Consider the following 17,020-nt stretch of genomic DNA (forward strand, 5'->3'; position numbering starts at 1 on the left):
GTCAAGGCACATACCTAGGTTGCAGGTTCAATCTACAGTTGGAGGCAACCAATCGATATTTCTCTCTCTCCCCCTTCCTCTCTCTAAAAACATCAATTAAAAAAAGAAAAGAAAATGTATTCTCCTCCCCAAAGCCCGCCCCCACATAGGCATGGTTTTTCTTTTGGGCAAACCTGCTCATTGAGAAGGGAGGTGGCAAAACCTGTTTGAGAGTGAGGTTGCCTCCCTTCCACACCTTCCTCCTTAGAGGCAAGACAACAACAGCTGAGGCAGAGAAAGGGTAGAGAATTGGAGAGCTGGGGCAACCAATTCCCTGAAGATCCAGGTGTTTAAAGAAGGGGACAGATTTGTGAAGATGGGAACTATACATGAGGCAGGAGAAAAGACATTGGCTCCTGGGTAAGTAACACCTTAGCTCACTTGGTTGGAAACAAAAAGTGAATACTCTTGGGACTTTCCCCACCATCCAGCTCTTACCAAGTCTAATCTTGGGTTCCTATAGGCGATAACACTGTAGGAATTAATTTACAGAGAAGTGGACCACCATCCAGCTCTTACCAAGTCTAATCTTGGGTTCCTAGAGGTGATAAAGCTGTAGGAATTAATTTACAGAGAAGTGGCTTTGGGTAGGAAATGTTGGTATGGTACGGGAACTGGTGACTAGGAGTCCAGGGTAATTCCCTATTGTGTGCTTTTGTAAAGGAAGTGTCTATAGTTTGTGTCTGATAAATATGCCCCTATTCTCTGTTTTCTAACCCCCATACTCCAGAATGGCTATCAGGAAAGCTGACCCAGAACTAAGTTTGGGTCCAGGTTCTCCCCAGCAGATCTCTTCCTCCTTACCTTCTTCCCCCACCCCTCCACCTAGACCGTGGTTTCCCCTGTCCACTCCCCAGAATGGTGGAGGAAAGGCAGGCCTGCCTAGGTGTCATCTTCCTGGACTTTGCCAATTGACAGCTGGGCAGGTCTGTCGGCTTCCAGCCAATTGTCATGTGGAATACCTCTCACCCCTACTGTGTAGGTGGAGCAACTGCCACAGAGGTAAATACGATTAGCTTGACATCTACCCTTCCTCTGCTCCTAACCCCAACAGTAGGGGTGATCTGTTTCCAGCAAGTGGTAAAGATAGTAAAAACATCTATGAGACAAGTTCTTTTCAGGGCCTGTTCTCTGCACCTTAATTACTATGCTTCATTCCAGTGTCTCCTACCTATAATCCACTTCCCTCAAGACATTACCTAGTTTGTCTCATGATAATCTTTTCTTCCGGGGGATGGGGGACTATCTTAGGGTCAGGGAGAATGCAGAAGCAGCAGGACTAGGAGCATCCGTGAGACTTGGAGAATTGGAGCTGAAGGAGGAATGGCAGGATGAAGAATTCCCTAGGTGAGGAGGTGAGAGGGAGGTTGGGAGACGGAAGTGATGGTCACAAATGGAGGGCAAGGATGGTAAATTAGATCTTGAAGAGGGGGGATAAGGACAGCAGAGGTGTAAAATCATGGCAGGAAGAGAAAATTGATACCTGGCTTGGTGCCTTTAGCCTATGTTTCTTCCCCCTTTTAATCTTTTTCCCCCTCCAGATTGCTTCCTGAAGAGTCTGACTCTTCTGAAGATCCCGACGATCCTAAAAGAGACTCACAGGCAGGTAGGTAAATTAGAACCTAGGCCTCAAGTTCTTGATTCTAATCCAGTGGAGGGTTATGCCGCCCTCATCCCTTTTCAGTTCTACTTCCCTTTTCCCAAATGTCCCCTGTATTAGTCCTTTAGAATTCACCCCATATTATCACTTCCACATACAAGGAATCCTAACCAACACACATGCATCTTTCTATTTTTGTCCCCCTCCCCTTACCCAGGTACCCCGAGCACTTTAGCCCTGTGTGGCCAGCGCCCCATGCGTAAACGTCTTTCTGCCCCAGAGTTACGACTGAATTTGACGAAGGGGCCTGGAGACAATGGTGCTTCTCCCATCCACTCTGTACCTTCCTCTCCTGATGACAGTTCTGACCTGGAAATAGATGAATTGGAGACACCTTCAGACTCTGAGAAGCTGGACAGTGGACATGAATTTGAATGGGAAGGTGGGAAAGAAACCTGAGGAACTAGCAGAAGTAGAGGCCCTTGTTAAAGCTCAGGATGGATTTAATGGGACTGAAGTTAGAACTAATAAGGTGGGGACTGAGAGGTAAGGTCAGCAAAATTAGTTCTTGAGGATGGAAAGGTAGAACCTAGAAATCCAATGGGAGAGTAGTCCAATAGAGGAGGGGTGGGGTCCTTTGTTTATCAAGAAAAACTATTGAGTGACTGTTGCATGCCATCACTGAGCTAAAATTGGAGTTATCAAGATGAATAAGATCCCTACCCTCAGAGGATTATCTGTTTGGTAAGAAATAAACATACTGCATATACAAATAAGTGCAGTTAAAGGTTATGATCTGCATGTGTACAGGGTACAATGTACGCAGGGAGAAAGAAAAGGTCAGTTCTGCCTAAGACCTCACAGAGGAGGTGATTCTGAGCAGTTGTTTATCGGGTAGTTGGAGAAGCAACTAGGACTATAGGATGACATGTTGGGAACTCAAAGGATTAAGCATGACTGTTGAGATATTAAGGAAAACTGTTTCTTCTCTACTCATAACACTTCTGACACCAGACGTGTGAGCTTTCCCCACATCAACCAATTCCCCAACTCTCCAGACACTAACAGGTATCTAAGATTCAGTTATGACACTAACTTCCTGGAGTTAGCACAGACCCCAGAGGTTAAGGGCTCAGTCCCACAAGACTGTTGCCCCCCCACCCCCCACTTCAGGCACAAGTGGCATCATGCCCAGGTTGTCACCTGTGCTTCAGACCAACTGGCCACACAGTGCCCCCTTCTCAGGTTCGATAATTTGCTAGAATGGCTCACTAGAACTCAGGAAAACAATTTACTTACTAGATTACAGATTTGTTATAAGAGGAACAGCCAGAAGGAAGAGATGCATAGGACGAGGTGTGTGGGTGGGGGTGTGGAGCTTCCGTGCCCTCTCCAGGCACACCACCCTCCTCACACCTCCATGCGTTAACTAACCCAGAAGCTCTTCATACCCCTTCTGATAGGCTTTCTATGGAGGCTTCATTATGTGGACATGATTGATTAATTCACTGACCATTAGTGATTAACACAACCTCTCTCTCCTCTCTCCCCTCTGCAGAGTTCCAACCCTCTAATCACATGGATGGTTCCCCTGGCAACCAGCTACTGATCCTTAGGGGCTTTCCAAAGTCACCTCATTAATACAAACACATGTTTTTGAAAGGGGCTTGTTATGAATAACAAAACGGCTTTTCACTTTTTTCATCAGGAGCTGTCCCCAGAGCCAGGAACAAAATAACAACAACAAAATATAATATCACTCAGATATGAAGGGCTGAGAGGTGAAGAGAGAATAACAAAAGATAGTGCTATATTAAATAAGCAAGGTCAACTCATGGAGATCCTTGCTACCATGCTAAGGAATTTAGATTTTATCTGATAGGCAATGGGGGGGGGGGTCACTGAATGCTTTTTTAAAAAATATTTTTATTGATTTCAGAGAGGAAGGGAGAGAGATAGAAACATCAAAGATGAGAGAGAATCATTGATTGGCTGCCTCCTGCATGGGCCCTACTGGGGGATATCTAGTCCGCAAGTTGGGCATGTGCCCTTGGCCGGAATTGAACCTGGGACCCTTCAGTCAGCAGGCTGACGCTCTATCCACTGAGCCAAACCGGCCAGGGCCATTGAATGCTTTTAATCAGGGGAATGACATGATCAGATTTAATTGCTCTGAAAACATTGGAAATAACCTAAGGGCTGCCCCAGTAGGATATTAATGCTATTATGGTGCATCCATACAATGGAATACTAAGTACTAGGCAATTATTTTTTTTTTAAATATATTTTATTGATATTTTACAGAGAGGAAGGGAGAGGGATAGAGAGCTAGAAACATCGATGGGAGAGAAACATCGATCAGCTGCCTCCTGCACACCTCCCACTGGGGATGTGCCCGCAACCAGTGTACATGCCTTGACTGGAATCGAACCCGGGACCCTTCAGTTCGCAGGCCGACGCTCTATCCACTGAGTCAAACCAGTTTCAGCATAGGCAATTATTTTTTAAGATGAGGCAGCTCTTTCTATTGTCCTGGAAAGACTTTGCAGAATTAGTGGGTATAGTATATTGTCATTTCAGTAAAGAAGGTAGGGGAGAACAGAAAGCTTGCTTTAGTGGTGGTGTAGAGGGTGGAATGGAGGGAAACAGACTAAAGGCAGGGAGGCCAGTTAGGAGGCTTGTACTAAGGCCAGGTAAGAAATGTTAAGAACCTGAACCAGAACAGCAATAGTGGAAAGAATGTAATGGGGGTAGAGGAAAGAGGATCTGGAGTCCAGTTGGCTTGAGGGCTGATAGAGAAGAAAAAGTCTTGGATGATGTACAATTTCCTCTCTCAGGAAGCTAGAGAGATGGGGTCATTCACCAAGAAAGGAAATATGGGAGCGAGGAGGAAGAGCATGTCGTTGAGTTGCACTTTGTGTCTGGTGACTAGGAGATGACAGAGACAGACAAAGGGGAGAAGTCCAGTCTAGGCACGTAGGGACATGGGTCTGGAGTGAAGAGAGAAGCCTGGGTTAAAGAGGCAAATTTGGAAGTCATCACCTTATTGGTGGTAACTGAAGACATGGGAATAGGTGAGCTCACTCAAGGAGAAGTGTGGAAAGAAAGAAATAAAAAATCCAGAAAAAAACCGATACTGTCAAGGGCCATTGACCTACCAGAGTGCAAGGTTACCTCAAGACCACTGTGAGGAAAATGAGTCGCAGGAAATTGAAACCAGCAAGGGTCTGGGTGTATTGAACAAACGAGGGCTAGAGTCATGGGGAAAAATTGAGGAATGAGAAGTTGGAGTAATAAACTCTAGGAATCTGAGGAAGGTACAAGATACTGAAGGTGTGTATTCTGCCCTGTTGATCCTTCCCCATCCCTCTCTTTTAGATGAGCTACCCCAGGCAGAGGGTCTGGGGGCCAGTGAGGCAGCTGAAAGGCTGGGCCAGGGTTGTATGTGGGATGTGGCTGGAGAAGACGGCCATCGCTGGAGGGTTTTCCGAACAGGGCAGAGGGAGCAGCGAGTGGACATGACTGTTATTGAGCCCTATAAGAAAGTCCTATCTCATGGAGGTAATGGGTAGCATAAGTGGAGGGGTGAGAACGGTGACTTCTGGAATAAAATGCCTAAATTGGAACCTTGTTATTGGGTTCACAATCCTCAGAGTCCCTCAGCCTAACCATGTCTGCCAATTTTCCCTTATCCTTCCCAGGTTACCATGGTGAGGGCCTCAATGCTGTCATCCTCTTTGCTTCCTGTTATCTACCCAGAAGCAGCATTCCCAACTATACCTATGTCATGGAACACTTATTTAGGTGAGATGGAAGGCCTGAAGGGCTCCAGGGTGGAGGTTAGGGAGGGAAAAGTAAGAAAGAAACTCCTTCTTGATCAGTAGCTGATTGTAGAGGCTACAGTAATGTCCCTCTCATTTCCCACAACCCAAAACATATACCTTTCCTGACAATTTTGTCCCTCCAGGTATATGGTGGGAACTCTGGAGCTGCTGGTAGCTGAAAATTATCTGCTTGTTCATTTGAATGGAGGCACAAGCAGGGCTCAAGTTCCACCTCTGAGCTGGATACGCCAGTGTTACCGGACTCTGGATCGGAGGTGAGCCTCAGAACAAGGGGCTATGAGCCTATTTTACCTTCTTTTGTTTTATTTTTGTTTTGTTAATCCTCACCCTTTCCCGTCTTTCCGTTCTTTCTACTTCCATTTAGTTCTCCCTCTTTTTTTGTCCCTCTACACCCCTTTCCAAGCCTGTCCTGTCTTCTGTTCTCTCTTGGGATCAAAGAAATCAACTTTCAAATCTTGCCTTTGCCAACCAGCTATGTGACTTGGGATTTGTGTGTGTGCTGGGGGGGTGGGGCAGGGGGATTGGTTGTTTGCTTGTTTTTATCAGCTCTGTGGCTTTGAACAAGTCACTTAACCTTTCTGGGACTCAGTTTCCTTATTTGCAACATGGCAAAATACCTTTGCTGCTGGGTATTTGTGAAAATCAAGTAAATCAGAGTGGCATATTGCCTGGCATTTAGAAGGCACCCTTCCTTTTCCCCGTGGTCTTGCCATTTATTTCACTTTCCAATCCATTGTCTTCTTCTGCCATCCTCCCTGACCCACAGATCTTTTTCCCTCCTTTGTTCCTTTCTTTCCCACATCTTCCATTTGCTCATTTGTCTCTTACTTCTTCCCTCTTCTTTATTTTCTCCTCACTGGCCTTCTTCCACCTGGAGTTTTATAAATAGGCCTGGTCATGGAGGGATGGGGAAGTGTACCAAAGGAACTTACATGAGGGTAGGACACGGGAAGGAAATGGGGTATCAAAGATCAAGCTAAGGGATTCTGAGAGGAGAATTTCCTAAGAATGAGGAGCATGGAGGGTTGAATAAGATGGATGGAGCTGAGATTGTAATTAAAAGAATGGGGGTTAGACCCAGTTGCCAGAAAAATCTAGAAATTAGAGAAGGGAAGGAAGTTAAAGAATATAGCTCCACCTGATCTTCAGGTATAAAGATGGAGGAAGAATTAGGATGATCTCCTATTCTTCTTCAGGCTAAGGAAAAACCTGCGTGCCCTGGTGGTTGTCCATGCTACGTGGTATATGAAGGCATTCCTGGCACTGCTTCGGCCCTTCATTAGGTATGAGCTCCGGAGACAAGGACCCCCTACCTTCCCCTTCTTCCTATTATTTTAAATGAGTTTATTTGAGTCAAATTGATAACATAAGCCCTAGATCAAGATCTCAGATAGATGCTCCCCACTTCTTCCCATTTTCAAAATCAAGAACTTGCCCCATCCTGACTCTTTCTAGTCTTTTAGCCACTCTCTGCCTGTTCCATTTCCCTTTGTAAGGTCTCCAGGAGCCCTCTTCCCAGTATACAACACATACGGTTTATCCCCTCTTTTCAGTTCCAAGTTCACACGAAAAATTCGTTTTCTGAACAGCCTGGGAGAACTGGGCCAACTCATCTCCTTGGATCAGGTCCACATCCCGGAAGCTGTCAGACGGTGAGTACTGAGCTTAAGGATAGTGGTTTGGGGTGAGATGTGTAAAGCCAGTATTCATTTTCTTTTTCTTTTTTTCTTCTTTTTTAAAAAATATATTTTTATTGATTTCAGAGAGGAAGGGAGAGGGAGAGAGAGATAGAAACATCAATGATGAGAGAGAATCATTGATCGGCTGCCTCCTGCACGCCCCCAACTGAGGATCAAGCTCGCAACCCAGGCATGTTCCCTTGACCGGAATGGAACCTGGGACCCTTCAATCCGCAGTCTGACGTTCTATCCACTGAGCCAAACTAGCTAGGGCCAGTATCCATTTTCTTAATGCCTTGGGGGAGACACAAAGGAACTAAAAACCTGAGGCTCTGTTTTCAGATCTTCCGAAGTATCTGGGGAAATATGCACATACGCAGAGAAAAAATTAAGGACACTGCTGTATCCAACAAAAACAAATAAAAACTGTACATTTAAGTGCCGAGGCAACAAGGAATAAGGAATAATTACAGCACAGAATTTAGAGGAGATTCAGAAATTAGAAAGGGATGTTTGTTGGCAGTAAATTGGAGAGACTATCCAGTTGGGAAGGGGTGCTGGGGAGCAAAGGAATCCTAAATAATGACCAACTCAAGCATCACCAATCTTCCAATTCACCTGACTTTTCTCCCCAAACTAGTGAGTAAAACCCAGGTCCTGCCCTGGCCTGGTGGCTTAGTTGTTTGGAGCATCATCCTGTACACCAAAAGGTTGTGGATTCATTCCTGGTCAAGGCACATACCTGGGTTGCAGGTTTGATCCCCGGCCAGGGTGTGTGCGGTAGGCAGTTGATTGATGTTTCTCTCTCATTCTCTTCCCCCCTTCCTCTCTCTCTAAAAAATCAATTATCCTATATAATAAAGAGCTAATATGGTAATTAGGCCAGATGGTGGAATGACCTTCCCAAAGGACCAGTGCGGGGGAGGGGGGCGCGAGGCCGCTGAGGCAGCCGGCGCCGTGAGGGTCAAGCCCCTTGCACGAATTTTGTGCATCGGGCCTCTAGTATATACAGGAAACAAGAAAACCCAGGTCCTGTTCCTGTACTACTTCTTCTTCTCTCTCCTAGGCTGGACCAGGATCTCCATGACTCAGGAAGGACCTAGCATAGGACTGGAATAAAGGGCCTTAGAACCAAGCAAAGATATCCGTCTGCCTACACCTTTAACCCCGAAACATCTAAGCTGTTTTGTAAATCATCTCATCGACAACCCCAGTACCACTGGATTTTGACATCTCAGTGTGTCATTCCTTCCCAGACCTTGCCTTCGAAGCAGAGCTTTGAGGTCTGGAACCTGATCTGCTGGTGACTTTCATTTCAGCCAGTAGTGGTATTTTGTATGGGCAAGTGCAAAGCTGTGGGTCCTTGTCCTGCTTTAGCTGTAGAACCTGGGGCAGTCACTTCATCTCCATGAGTCATTTGCATCCTCTTAAAGGAAGGGGCTGAGATCTCTCCACCTGGGGTATTCCCGCAGTCCGCGCGGATGAGGGGCCATGGGAAGAGCAGGGCTTCACTGAGCACAGCCTGCCTGCCTGTGGAAGCCAGGAAGGAGTCCCCCCCCTCTATCCGCCCCCCGCCCCGCCCCCAAAAGCTTGGAGAACCGCTGTCTGCCCCTCATTCCTTCTTAGTCATGTCTGCTGTCTGTGAGCCTGGGAAGGAGTCCTTTCAAAACCTTTCTTTAGTCAATTCAGATGTGTAGTGGTTAATAAATTGCGAGAGATTGAAGCTGTGCGCCAACGAAGTGACCTGCTCTTTCCCCAGCTCCTTACATCACAATCCAGCTGTCCGCAGAGTTCTTGCTGCAGGGGTTCCCAAGGATTTCCAGCTCAGCCCCTGGGGCTTTGGGAGGAGGGCCCCGGGGGAGGGGCGTGGCGCGCGCATCCGAGCCCTGCCGCGGGCCTCGGTTCTAACGACCTGGCGGGTCGGTGAGAGTGGAAGGGAGGGAGAGAAAGTAGGAGCCCGCCCTCGGTCACTGGCCTCCCTCCCAGCCCCACACCGTCCAGCCCCATGGTCCCCGCCGCCGCCGGCGCGCTGCTCTGGGCCCTGCTGCTGAGTCTGGGGACCGGGGCGGTGGCGGGGGCCCAAGGCCTGACTTCAACTGGGAGGCAGCCGGCCAGGTTCCGCTCCAGGGGCCCAATGACCCGCAACTACCGGTCCACCCCCCGGACCGCTGTTCCCCCGAAGAGAAGGGTAATAATGGAGGATGAGGATGATGTCGTGGCCACTGCCGACCGCCTGGCAGGCCCCGCCGTTGACGAGCTCTTGGCTTCTACGGTGTCCACGGACATGAACAGGTTGCGTTCCTGGGAGCAAGATCAGGATGGGTCTTTGGAGGAGGGGGTTGTGATTAACGCCCAAAAGAATAACAGCGAGTCAGGGATTGACAGTATGGCTTCCAGTACAACGAGGAGGTTCAGCTCAAGGTTTGCAGCGAATATCCAGGAGCCAGAATACAGGCTGACCACAAGCCTGCCGCCCAGTACCTGGAGGTCTACTGAGCACCAGCCGCTGTTAGACACCAGCCTGACTGGGTGGTCAACAGCAGGATCCACCCCCAGGCGCTGGTCTCGCTTGTCACCCTCATCCACGCCACCTCCCGAGGACCTGCGGCTGGTGCTGATGCCCTGGGGCCCGTGGCACTGCCACTGCCGGTCAGGCACCATGAGCAGGACCCGGGCCGGGAGGCTGCAGGGCCTTTCTGGGCGCCTTCGAGTTGGGGCACTGAGCCAACTCCGTACAGAGCACCGGCCTTGCACCTACCAGCAATGTCGCTGTGATCGGCGTCTTGAGGAGTGCCCCCTGGACTCGGCCCTCTGGCCTGACACTCAGACCACCACCACCACCACCACCACCACCACCACCACCACCACCAGCAGCCCCATGCCCACCCACATCCCCAGACTCAGCCCCAGCCCAGCGCTTATGTTTTGGAGGCAAGTCAGGGCTGGGCTGGAGGATATTTGGAACAGCCTCTCTTCAGTGTTCACAAAGATGCAACCAGTAAGTGTTTGGTGATGAGCCAGGATCTTTGTTGATAGCTCTGCAAAGCCCTGAACCAGCCCGTGTGCTTGCATGAACTGTTACTTACCTGTCTGCTTACTGATTCATAATATGCATTGGTTTATTCACGTTATTGTTGGCCATGGATTCCACCTGCTACATCTTGAACAACTGGTTGGTCATTAGGCAACATGTATTATTGGTCACTAGATGATAATTGACCAAATTGTTAAGATTGTAGATTGTAAAGAATTCTTGATGCAGATAATTAATGGATATGGAAGATAATTGTTTTCAGCTTATTAATGCAGTTTAACAGTAACGAGAAGCCAATATTTAAGGTCTTGCTATAATGCACTTTACCTGTATCAATCCTATGCGGTATTATCCCCACTTTACAACTGAAGAAATGGGGGTTTATTAAGCTAGTAAGTGGCAGAGTTACAGTAGAATTTAAACCAGGTTTGACACTAGTGTCGATGCTTTTAACCACCACTATCCCCAAGAATTGTTCTGGTATTATTGTCAGCAACCTAAGAATTCTCAAGGAAGGACAGTTCTCTGCTTTACCAAAAGAACTACCAAAGGCTCTGATGGACCTGCTAAAATATTTTCAGTTGATAGAATGACAGGACCTTTGGGGAGAGAAGGACAATAAAATGTATGCATGGTCATTTTAATGGTTTTTGTGTTTCTCCTTATGTGTCCAAAGCCATCATTCAATATAAAAAAGCATCATCAATAGGGGGCAGTAATGTTGAGGGAATGAGGGTTTGTGGGCAGAGGGAGAAGCAAGGAAAAACGAAATAGATGTCATTGTAATATTCCCCCTTTTCTCTATTTTGTTTCCTTACCCAGATAGACAGAAACCGGAGGTAATGGCCACTTGATCTGCAAGAAGAGGTGTCAGCATCTCAACCTCTCCTCCCCTTTCAATCCCAGCACCCACTGGGTATTTTTAGTACAGAAAAACAAAACTAGAAAAAAAAAACATTGTTTGGTCTTGCGTCTTTTTACAGAGGTATCTGAGGGAGGAGAGACCAAAAATTTTGTGAAACTGAACTGGGTAGCTACCAGCATCTGGCTTGGGCTTCTCCTGTCCCCCAGGATAAAATGGTTGTTGTTCATCTTCCTTATTTCCAAAGTTGTTGTTTTTTTAAACAAGTACTTCTTTTTAAAAATCTCAGATGAATGCCAAGCAGGAGTTGAGCCCTTAGATGATGGTGGTCTTGCCTTCACAATACTTAGCCTTCTTTTCTCCTCAAAAAGGACAAATGGTACAAAATCCCACATTAGCCACTTTCTAGGAGTTACCCTTCATCAGCCATGTCCATTGTTTAATCCAATATACACCTATAGTGATTACTCTGTGACTATTTTGCTTAAACTTTTTATTTGAAAAGTATATTTAGAAGTCCAACACATTTTCAATATAAATTATGACTCTCAAACCCATTCCCATCACTCTAAATATTGTTAAAGTGATGGTAGCACACACATAAGAGAACGTAGCTAAAAGAGAGAGAACCAAAGAAAAGATTGTGTCCAAAGAACTGGCATAAGAATAAGGCTAAAGATCAGGGTGACCAGATTCCAGGAGCCCCCATCTTTCTACCCTATCCTGTCAACCCTTTAGATCTAGTAAAACCCTCATGCTATTTTGGGCAACAAGATGAACTACTTTCAGAGCAACTAGCTTGACTGGAACAGAGTACATTTGGAATGTTATCTCTATGAGCAATCTTTGACCTTGGAAAACTTTAGGAAATACACTGAAACTTGAAAAAATTAGAACCTCAGTCACTGTAGGTGGGGGCAAACTTCAAGATGGTGAAATCAGCAGAGTGGATCCTCATTCCCACATTCCTGATCCCCCACTACCACTACCACCATGCTTCCTGTTACTGAGCTACTGAGAGACCCCTGCGTTCTGGACACAGCAGGCAGGAGCTCATCTGTCCTGTTCTGCCTTCCTATTCTCCCTGCAAGGAAGGGGGCAGAACAAAACACACCTGAGAAAACTGAAAGTGCCTGAAGACCCTGCTCCTCCATTCCTTTCCCACCTAAAGCAGACTCTTCGGCCAGGTGGAGAGTTCTTCAGACAAAACTCCCTGAGTCTTATTTGTGTCTGGTTCCAGGACTAGGGCACAGAAATAGAGCTTCAAGTTCGGGGAGAACAGTGCTGGGGTGTCTATGGCTCTACTGCTTTTCTCTCCCTCCCTTCCCCTATCCCACCACTGCAGGAACCCCTCCTCCACTGAGCAAGAAGGGAGACGCATTCCATCACAAGCAACCCATGCAGGCACAAGCAACACAATGAATAAAAAATTGTTTGGAGATTATTAAGCCTACTTTACAGGGGGTCTAGTTCATCAAGGCTCAGGCTTAGGATGAATAACGGGATGGGAATGTGGCAGGGGATAAAAATCACTCAAGAGAAAAATATGCTGATTCTAGAGCACTGGCTCTCAACTTGGGGTGCTTTTGCCCCCTGGGAGGCACTTGGCAATGTCTGGAGACATTTCTGGTTGTGATAACTAGGGTGGGCCAGGGACACTGCTAAACATCCTACAATGCACAGGACAGTCCCCCAGTACTAAGAATTATCCAGCCCAAAATGTCAAGTGTCCAGACTGAGAAACCTTGCTGTCTCCCTGCTCCCAGGTTGTGAGGACTGTAAGATTCCAAAACTCCCAGATGATTGTTTTCAACCAATTTATCTCCCCACCTTCCATCCTCCATGGTCAGGAAGGAAGTCCACCTGAGACATAACTCCTAGTTTCCTTGCAACCTGGATTTCTCTCCAGCTCCCTCTTCCCCCTCTCACCTGGGCCAGCAGGGAGGTTGGCAGAGGGCAGGCCAGGTCCCCAAGACCTAACTGGAATGTCATCAGGTTAAGATCCATCTCTTAAGTCTTATTCAATGGGAAACAATAAGGTTTCTAAGAGGAATGAGGGTAAGGACGGAGGTAGTAGCAGGGTTGGGGTAATTAAGAGAATGCATCTTGAATTTACTTTTTAATTAATTTTTAAAAAGGAAAGATACTGGGGAGCTAGCAATGCTACAGAAACAGGGTTAGAGGCCTAACTAGAGAAAGATGCTGGTATTGGCAGAGAGATATTGAAGAGCTGTGAGCTTAAGGTCTGAGATTTAAAGAGAGTAGACTAGGCAGTGGTCACCCTCCCAGGCCCTGCTTGAGGTCTGCTTCAGTTCATTCCAGAAGGAAGAAGGGCAGAGAGGTAGGGAGCTTCTTAGCAAAGCCAGCTTCAGCGTGGTAACCTCACCCACCTGCCATTTAAGGAGTTCCAGGTTAATAGTTTAAAAACAGGTGGCACCCAGACTGTCATTCAGGAGAAGGGAACTCATTCCTGGTTTCCAGAAACTCCTATTTCAGATCTGAGAGTGTCCAGGGCTTCAGCTGAGCTCCTCTGGCCAACCAGTAGTTATTTGGTCAGTCCTGCTGCCTTGACCCCATCTCCAGGAGGGGCTACAGCCAGAGGAAGTAGAGGGAGTCCAGCCCCCAAGCCTTCTGAGGCACTATCAGGCAGATAAGGAAAAAAGGGGCCTTGAGGACACTGGTTCTCGGAGGATCTGGTGGAGGCAGCATCTCTTCTGGGCTGGGCGAAGAGTGGAGACTTCAGACAGCAAAAACTGATTAAAAAAAAAAAAAAAAAAAAAAAGATTAGCCTCAAAGAAAACCAAGGTCTCAGGGAGAAAGGCACCACCTGGTGCAGACGATTTCCATCGTGCACTCTTTTCTCTATTCCTGTCTGCACATCCCCTTCTCTCTGCTTTTCTGGATCCCACATTACTAACTCTCCCGGTCTAATTCTTCCTTCCCTTGATTCCCTTTCTTGCAGAGGATCGGGGTTCCAAGGCAGAGCCTCAGCAGGTGCTGGAGGTGTTCTCTAATGACTCACCATTCCTGTCGGAGCTACAAGCCCCTAGAATTGCTCCATGGCCTGTCTCGGTTTCCCTTGGATCTCATCTGCTCCTGAACAGCACCTGTCTGTGGAAAAGCACATGTGAAACCCTCCTAAGTCTTCATGTCTCACAGGAAGAAATCCCCCCTGTGCCCTCCATGGAAGAGCTTGACCCCATCTTCTTGAAGATAAAATCATCTGGAAAGGTTAAAATTAATCACCATTCTTCCAAGGGAGGTTCCATGCCTCCCTTCACACTGACCTTTGTGAGGATGAGATAAAAATTAGTCTTTTACACCCTGGCTGGTGTGGCTCAGTTAGTTGGAGCATGGTTCCATACACCGAAAGGTCATGGATTCGATTCCCAGTCAGAGCACATACCCACAGTGTGGGTGGATTCCCCCATCGGGGCATGTGCAGGAGGCAACCAATCAATGTTTCACTCTCACATCAATGTTCCTCTCCCTTCCTCTCTCTCTAAAATTAATAAAAGCATGTCCTTGGGTGAGGACTAAAAAAATTATTCTTTTACTAAAAAGATCCTCCCACAAAGGACCCTATCATAGTTATCTAAGTTTTGCAATTGGTGAAAAGACTCCTTCGCTATCTCCATCCCCATTTCTCTTATTTTGAGAGCAAAATACATATTAGATGTTATTTAGGACAGAGGTGCTTGGCCTCTTTCCTGCCCCAACACTCGCAATCACAATATGACTTACTATAGCACTGAGACAGCAGTTCTTAATGAATAGAAGGAAGGGATACAGTTTTTGGAACTGTAACTCTTAAAGACATATATATCTCCCATATATATCTCGCCATCCAAGTAACTCTTAAAGACATATATATCTCCCACCCCAATTAATAACAATCTGTTAACTATAAAGATGAGGGAGCCTAGGCCACAGACCTGAAATGCCAAGGTCCCAGGTTTATGCAACTGGTGACCAGATCTAAAATCCTCGTTTCTTACTTCCCCATCAAGTATTCTGTTATGACCCCTGCTCGAACTTTCAAAGAGGAACAGTTCTAGGCCACAACCCCATCTCAAACATTCCCTTATTACCATGGCAAGTCCATCTCCGGCCCCCATCTCCCCAGAGCCAATGTGAGTCAGGTGGACAAAATTCATTGGTTCCCCAATCATGGTCCGATCGATCCGTCTCCTCTTCTTCTTCTGCTTGGAGAAAATAGGGGAGTTATGTCTGAAAGCCCCTCCTGCAGTCACAGTGGAGGAAGGAAAAAAAGTCTTGAAAACCACTAAGGGAAGAGCTAAGGCCTGGTAGGAAAGGAAGGTGGCGTTGTAATAGGGAAATAAATCACTAGGGTATGAAAGGCAAGGCTGGACTAACACAGAGAGGACACAGGCAGGGTGGTGAGGGCAGTGGCCTGCAGAGTGAATGCTGGACAAAGAAAGGACACGTCAAAGTCACCCCTGGCTGATGAGGAAACAATGGGGAAAACTGACAGGTATTAAGCTCCACCTACAACCCTCACCCAACTCAGAAGGGCCAGGAACAGGAAGTGATAGCTAGGACTATTCACTTCTCCCATCACCCAGTCCCCCTTTATTTTGGTACATACCTGCCTAGCCACTGAAACCATCCTGACCGAGAGGGAGACCAGAAGTGTGCTTTTTAGACAGCAGGTCCTAGATGATGTGCCTACGTCTCAGTATACGGTAACTGATTTCTGTGCGTGTTGGGGTGGGGGTGGGGAGACTCACCGGCTGGGGTTTCTCTACCACACAGCAGCCCAGTTTGTGCCAAAATTCACTCATGTTCCCTGATGGTTCCAGTTTCACTCTGCTGCCCGAGGCCCCAAAGGGCTCTTGCTCCGGTGCCTTGACCGCCCACTCCTCACTCCCTGCAGGTGTCACAACAACCTGGGTTCACTCAGCAAGACGGGGCTAGAGAAAGGAGAGTCCTCGGAACCTTAGCTGGGCAGTAAAGGCCAGTGTCTCAGACCCTGAGAAACCAGCAGGGCCAGGGAGTGAGGTGGGCAGGCAGGCACACGGTTCTCTTCCTCAGGCTTGGAACCTGGAGGAGCAGAAAGTGGAGAGAGAAGAAACGTTAATGAGGAACCCCTCCCTCCTTGAGAAGCCCCCTAAAGAGCTCAGATTCGTGTTCTCCCTTAAAAGCCCTAGTCCTGTACCCAACACTAACCTCCTCAAATGTAAGAACCTCACAGTGAGAATCTCAAAGAAAGGAAAAGAACCAAAGGACACCAAGGGGTTAAGGAGTAGCAGCTGCTGATACCAAAGCAGAGGAAGGGGGATGGAAGCATGGGAGAGGGTGGGAGGGGACCAAAGGATACTGGCATAAATGAGCAAACTTGGGGGGGGGGGTACTACAAGCTCTACCTCCTTTCTCCCTGGGTATAGGCCAGAAGGGGAGGGGCATATAAGTGACTTTGAAGAGGAAATGGTGGTTTTTTGTTCTCACAAACAAGGCCTCCACCCGTCCCTCCCTTTTCCTTACCTTACCCTGAACACCTACATTTTCTTTAAGACCTTGACCACCTAAGTCCTAGGTAACTAAGTACAGCAGGTTGGTCCTCCAGAAAGACTTTCCATAGTGAGAAATTTCTTCCCTCTTTCTACTCCCTGCCCTGTTCCTCCTCCTTTCCCTCAGCTGAGATCCAACCGCTCCCAAAGACATTTAACAGTTCCTTTGTGACTTGACCTTGAGATCTTTCAAGGCTGCACACACACACTCTGTTTCTCTGTGTCCTGAATCACTGCACTCCTCTACGTTCACCTCTGTTTGCACGTATGTGGCATGGCCGTATCTCTGTGTGTGTCTTGTGCACAGGTTGCAGGCCAGGAGAAATCTTTTTCCAGCCTCCCCACCCTCTTCACATGTCCTATCGTGCTACTTTGCTCGGAGCCTGCCTCTCTCTCTCCCTTTCTCCTCCCCTCATGCTGTGACCTGTTC

The 17,020-nt window shown here is 47.4% G+C and overlaps 3 protein-coding genes across 5 annotated transcripts; 2 read left to right on the forward strand and 1 right to left on the reverse strand.

Moving 5' to 3' along the window:
* Positions 1-355: 355 nt before the first annotated feature.
* On the forward strand, positions 356-8,905 carry BNIPL (BCL2 interacting protein like; the record flags this gene model as incomplete). Of its 3 annotated transcripts, none has more annotated exons than XM_080648129.1 (10): positions 356-399; positions 1,291-1,386; positions 1,581-1,645; positions 1,857-2,081; positions 5,018-5,200; positions 5,341-5,443; positions 5,607-5,738; positions 6,681-6,767; positions 7,038-7,136; positions 8,230-8,905. In XM_080648129.1, the coding sequence occupies 10 exons, from the start codon at positions 356-358 to the stop codon at positions 8,264-8,266; spliced, it is 1,071 nt and encodes a 356-aa protein (XP_080504255.1). In that variant the 3' UTR covers positions 8,267-8,905. The 3 variants fall into 3 exon arrangements, with proteins under 3 accessions (XP_080504255.1, XP_080504256.1, XP_080504257.1); XM_080648130.1 differs by having other exon boundaries at positions 1,297-1,386; XM_080648131.1 differs by lacking the exon at positions 1,291-1,386.
* Positions 8,906-9,168: 263 nt separating this feature from the next.
* On the forward strand, positions 9,169-11,040 carry LOC308237354 (protein MENT; the record flags this gene model as incomplete). Its single annotated transcript, XM_080647988.1, has 2 exons — positions 9,169-10,161; positions 11,020-11,040. 2 exons carry the CDS (start codon positions 9,169-9,171, stop codon positions 11,038-11,040), a joined length of 1,014 nt encoding a protein of 337 aa, XP_080504114.1.
* Positions 11,041-11,541: 501 nt separating this feature from the next.
* On the reverse strand, positions 11,542-16,002 carry CDC42SE1 (CDC42 small effector 1). The gene is made up of 4 exons (XM_080647992.1): positions 15,811-16,002; positions 15,151-15,261; positions 14,082-14,170; positions 11,542-13,812 (listed from the first exon to the last, which is right to left on the reverse strand). The coding sequence occupies exons 1-3, from the start codon at positions 15,862-15,864 to the stop codon at positions 14,096-14,098; spliced, it is 240 nt and encodes a 79-aa protein (XP_080504118.1). The 5' UTR covers positions 15,865-16,002; the 3' UTR covers positions 11,542-13,812; positions 14,082-14,095.
* Positions 16,003-17,020: the final 1,018 nt, after the last annotated feature.

Source organism: Plecotus auritus (genome assembly GCF_963455305.1).
Source record: "Plecotus auritus genome assembly, chromosome: 12".
NCBI lineage: Eukaryota > Metazoa > Chordata > Mammalia > Chiroptera > Vespertilionidae > Plecotus > Plecotus auritus.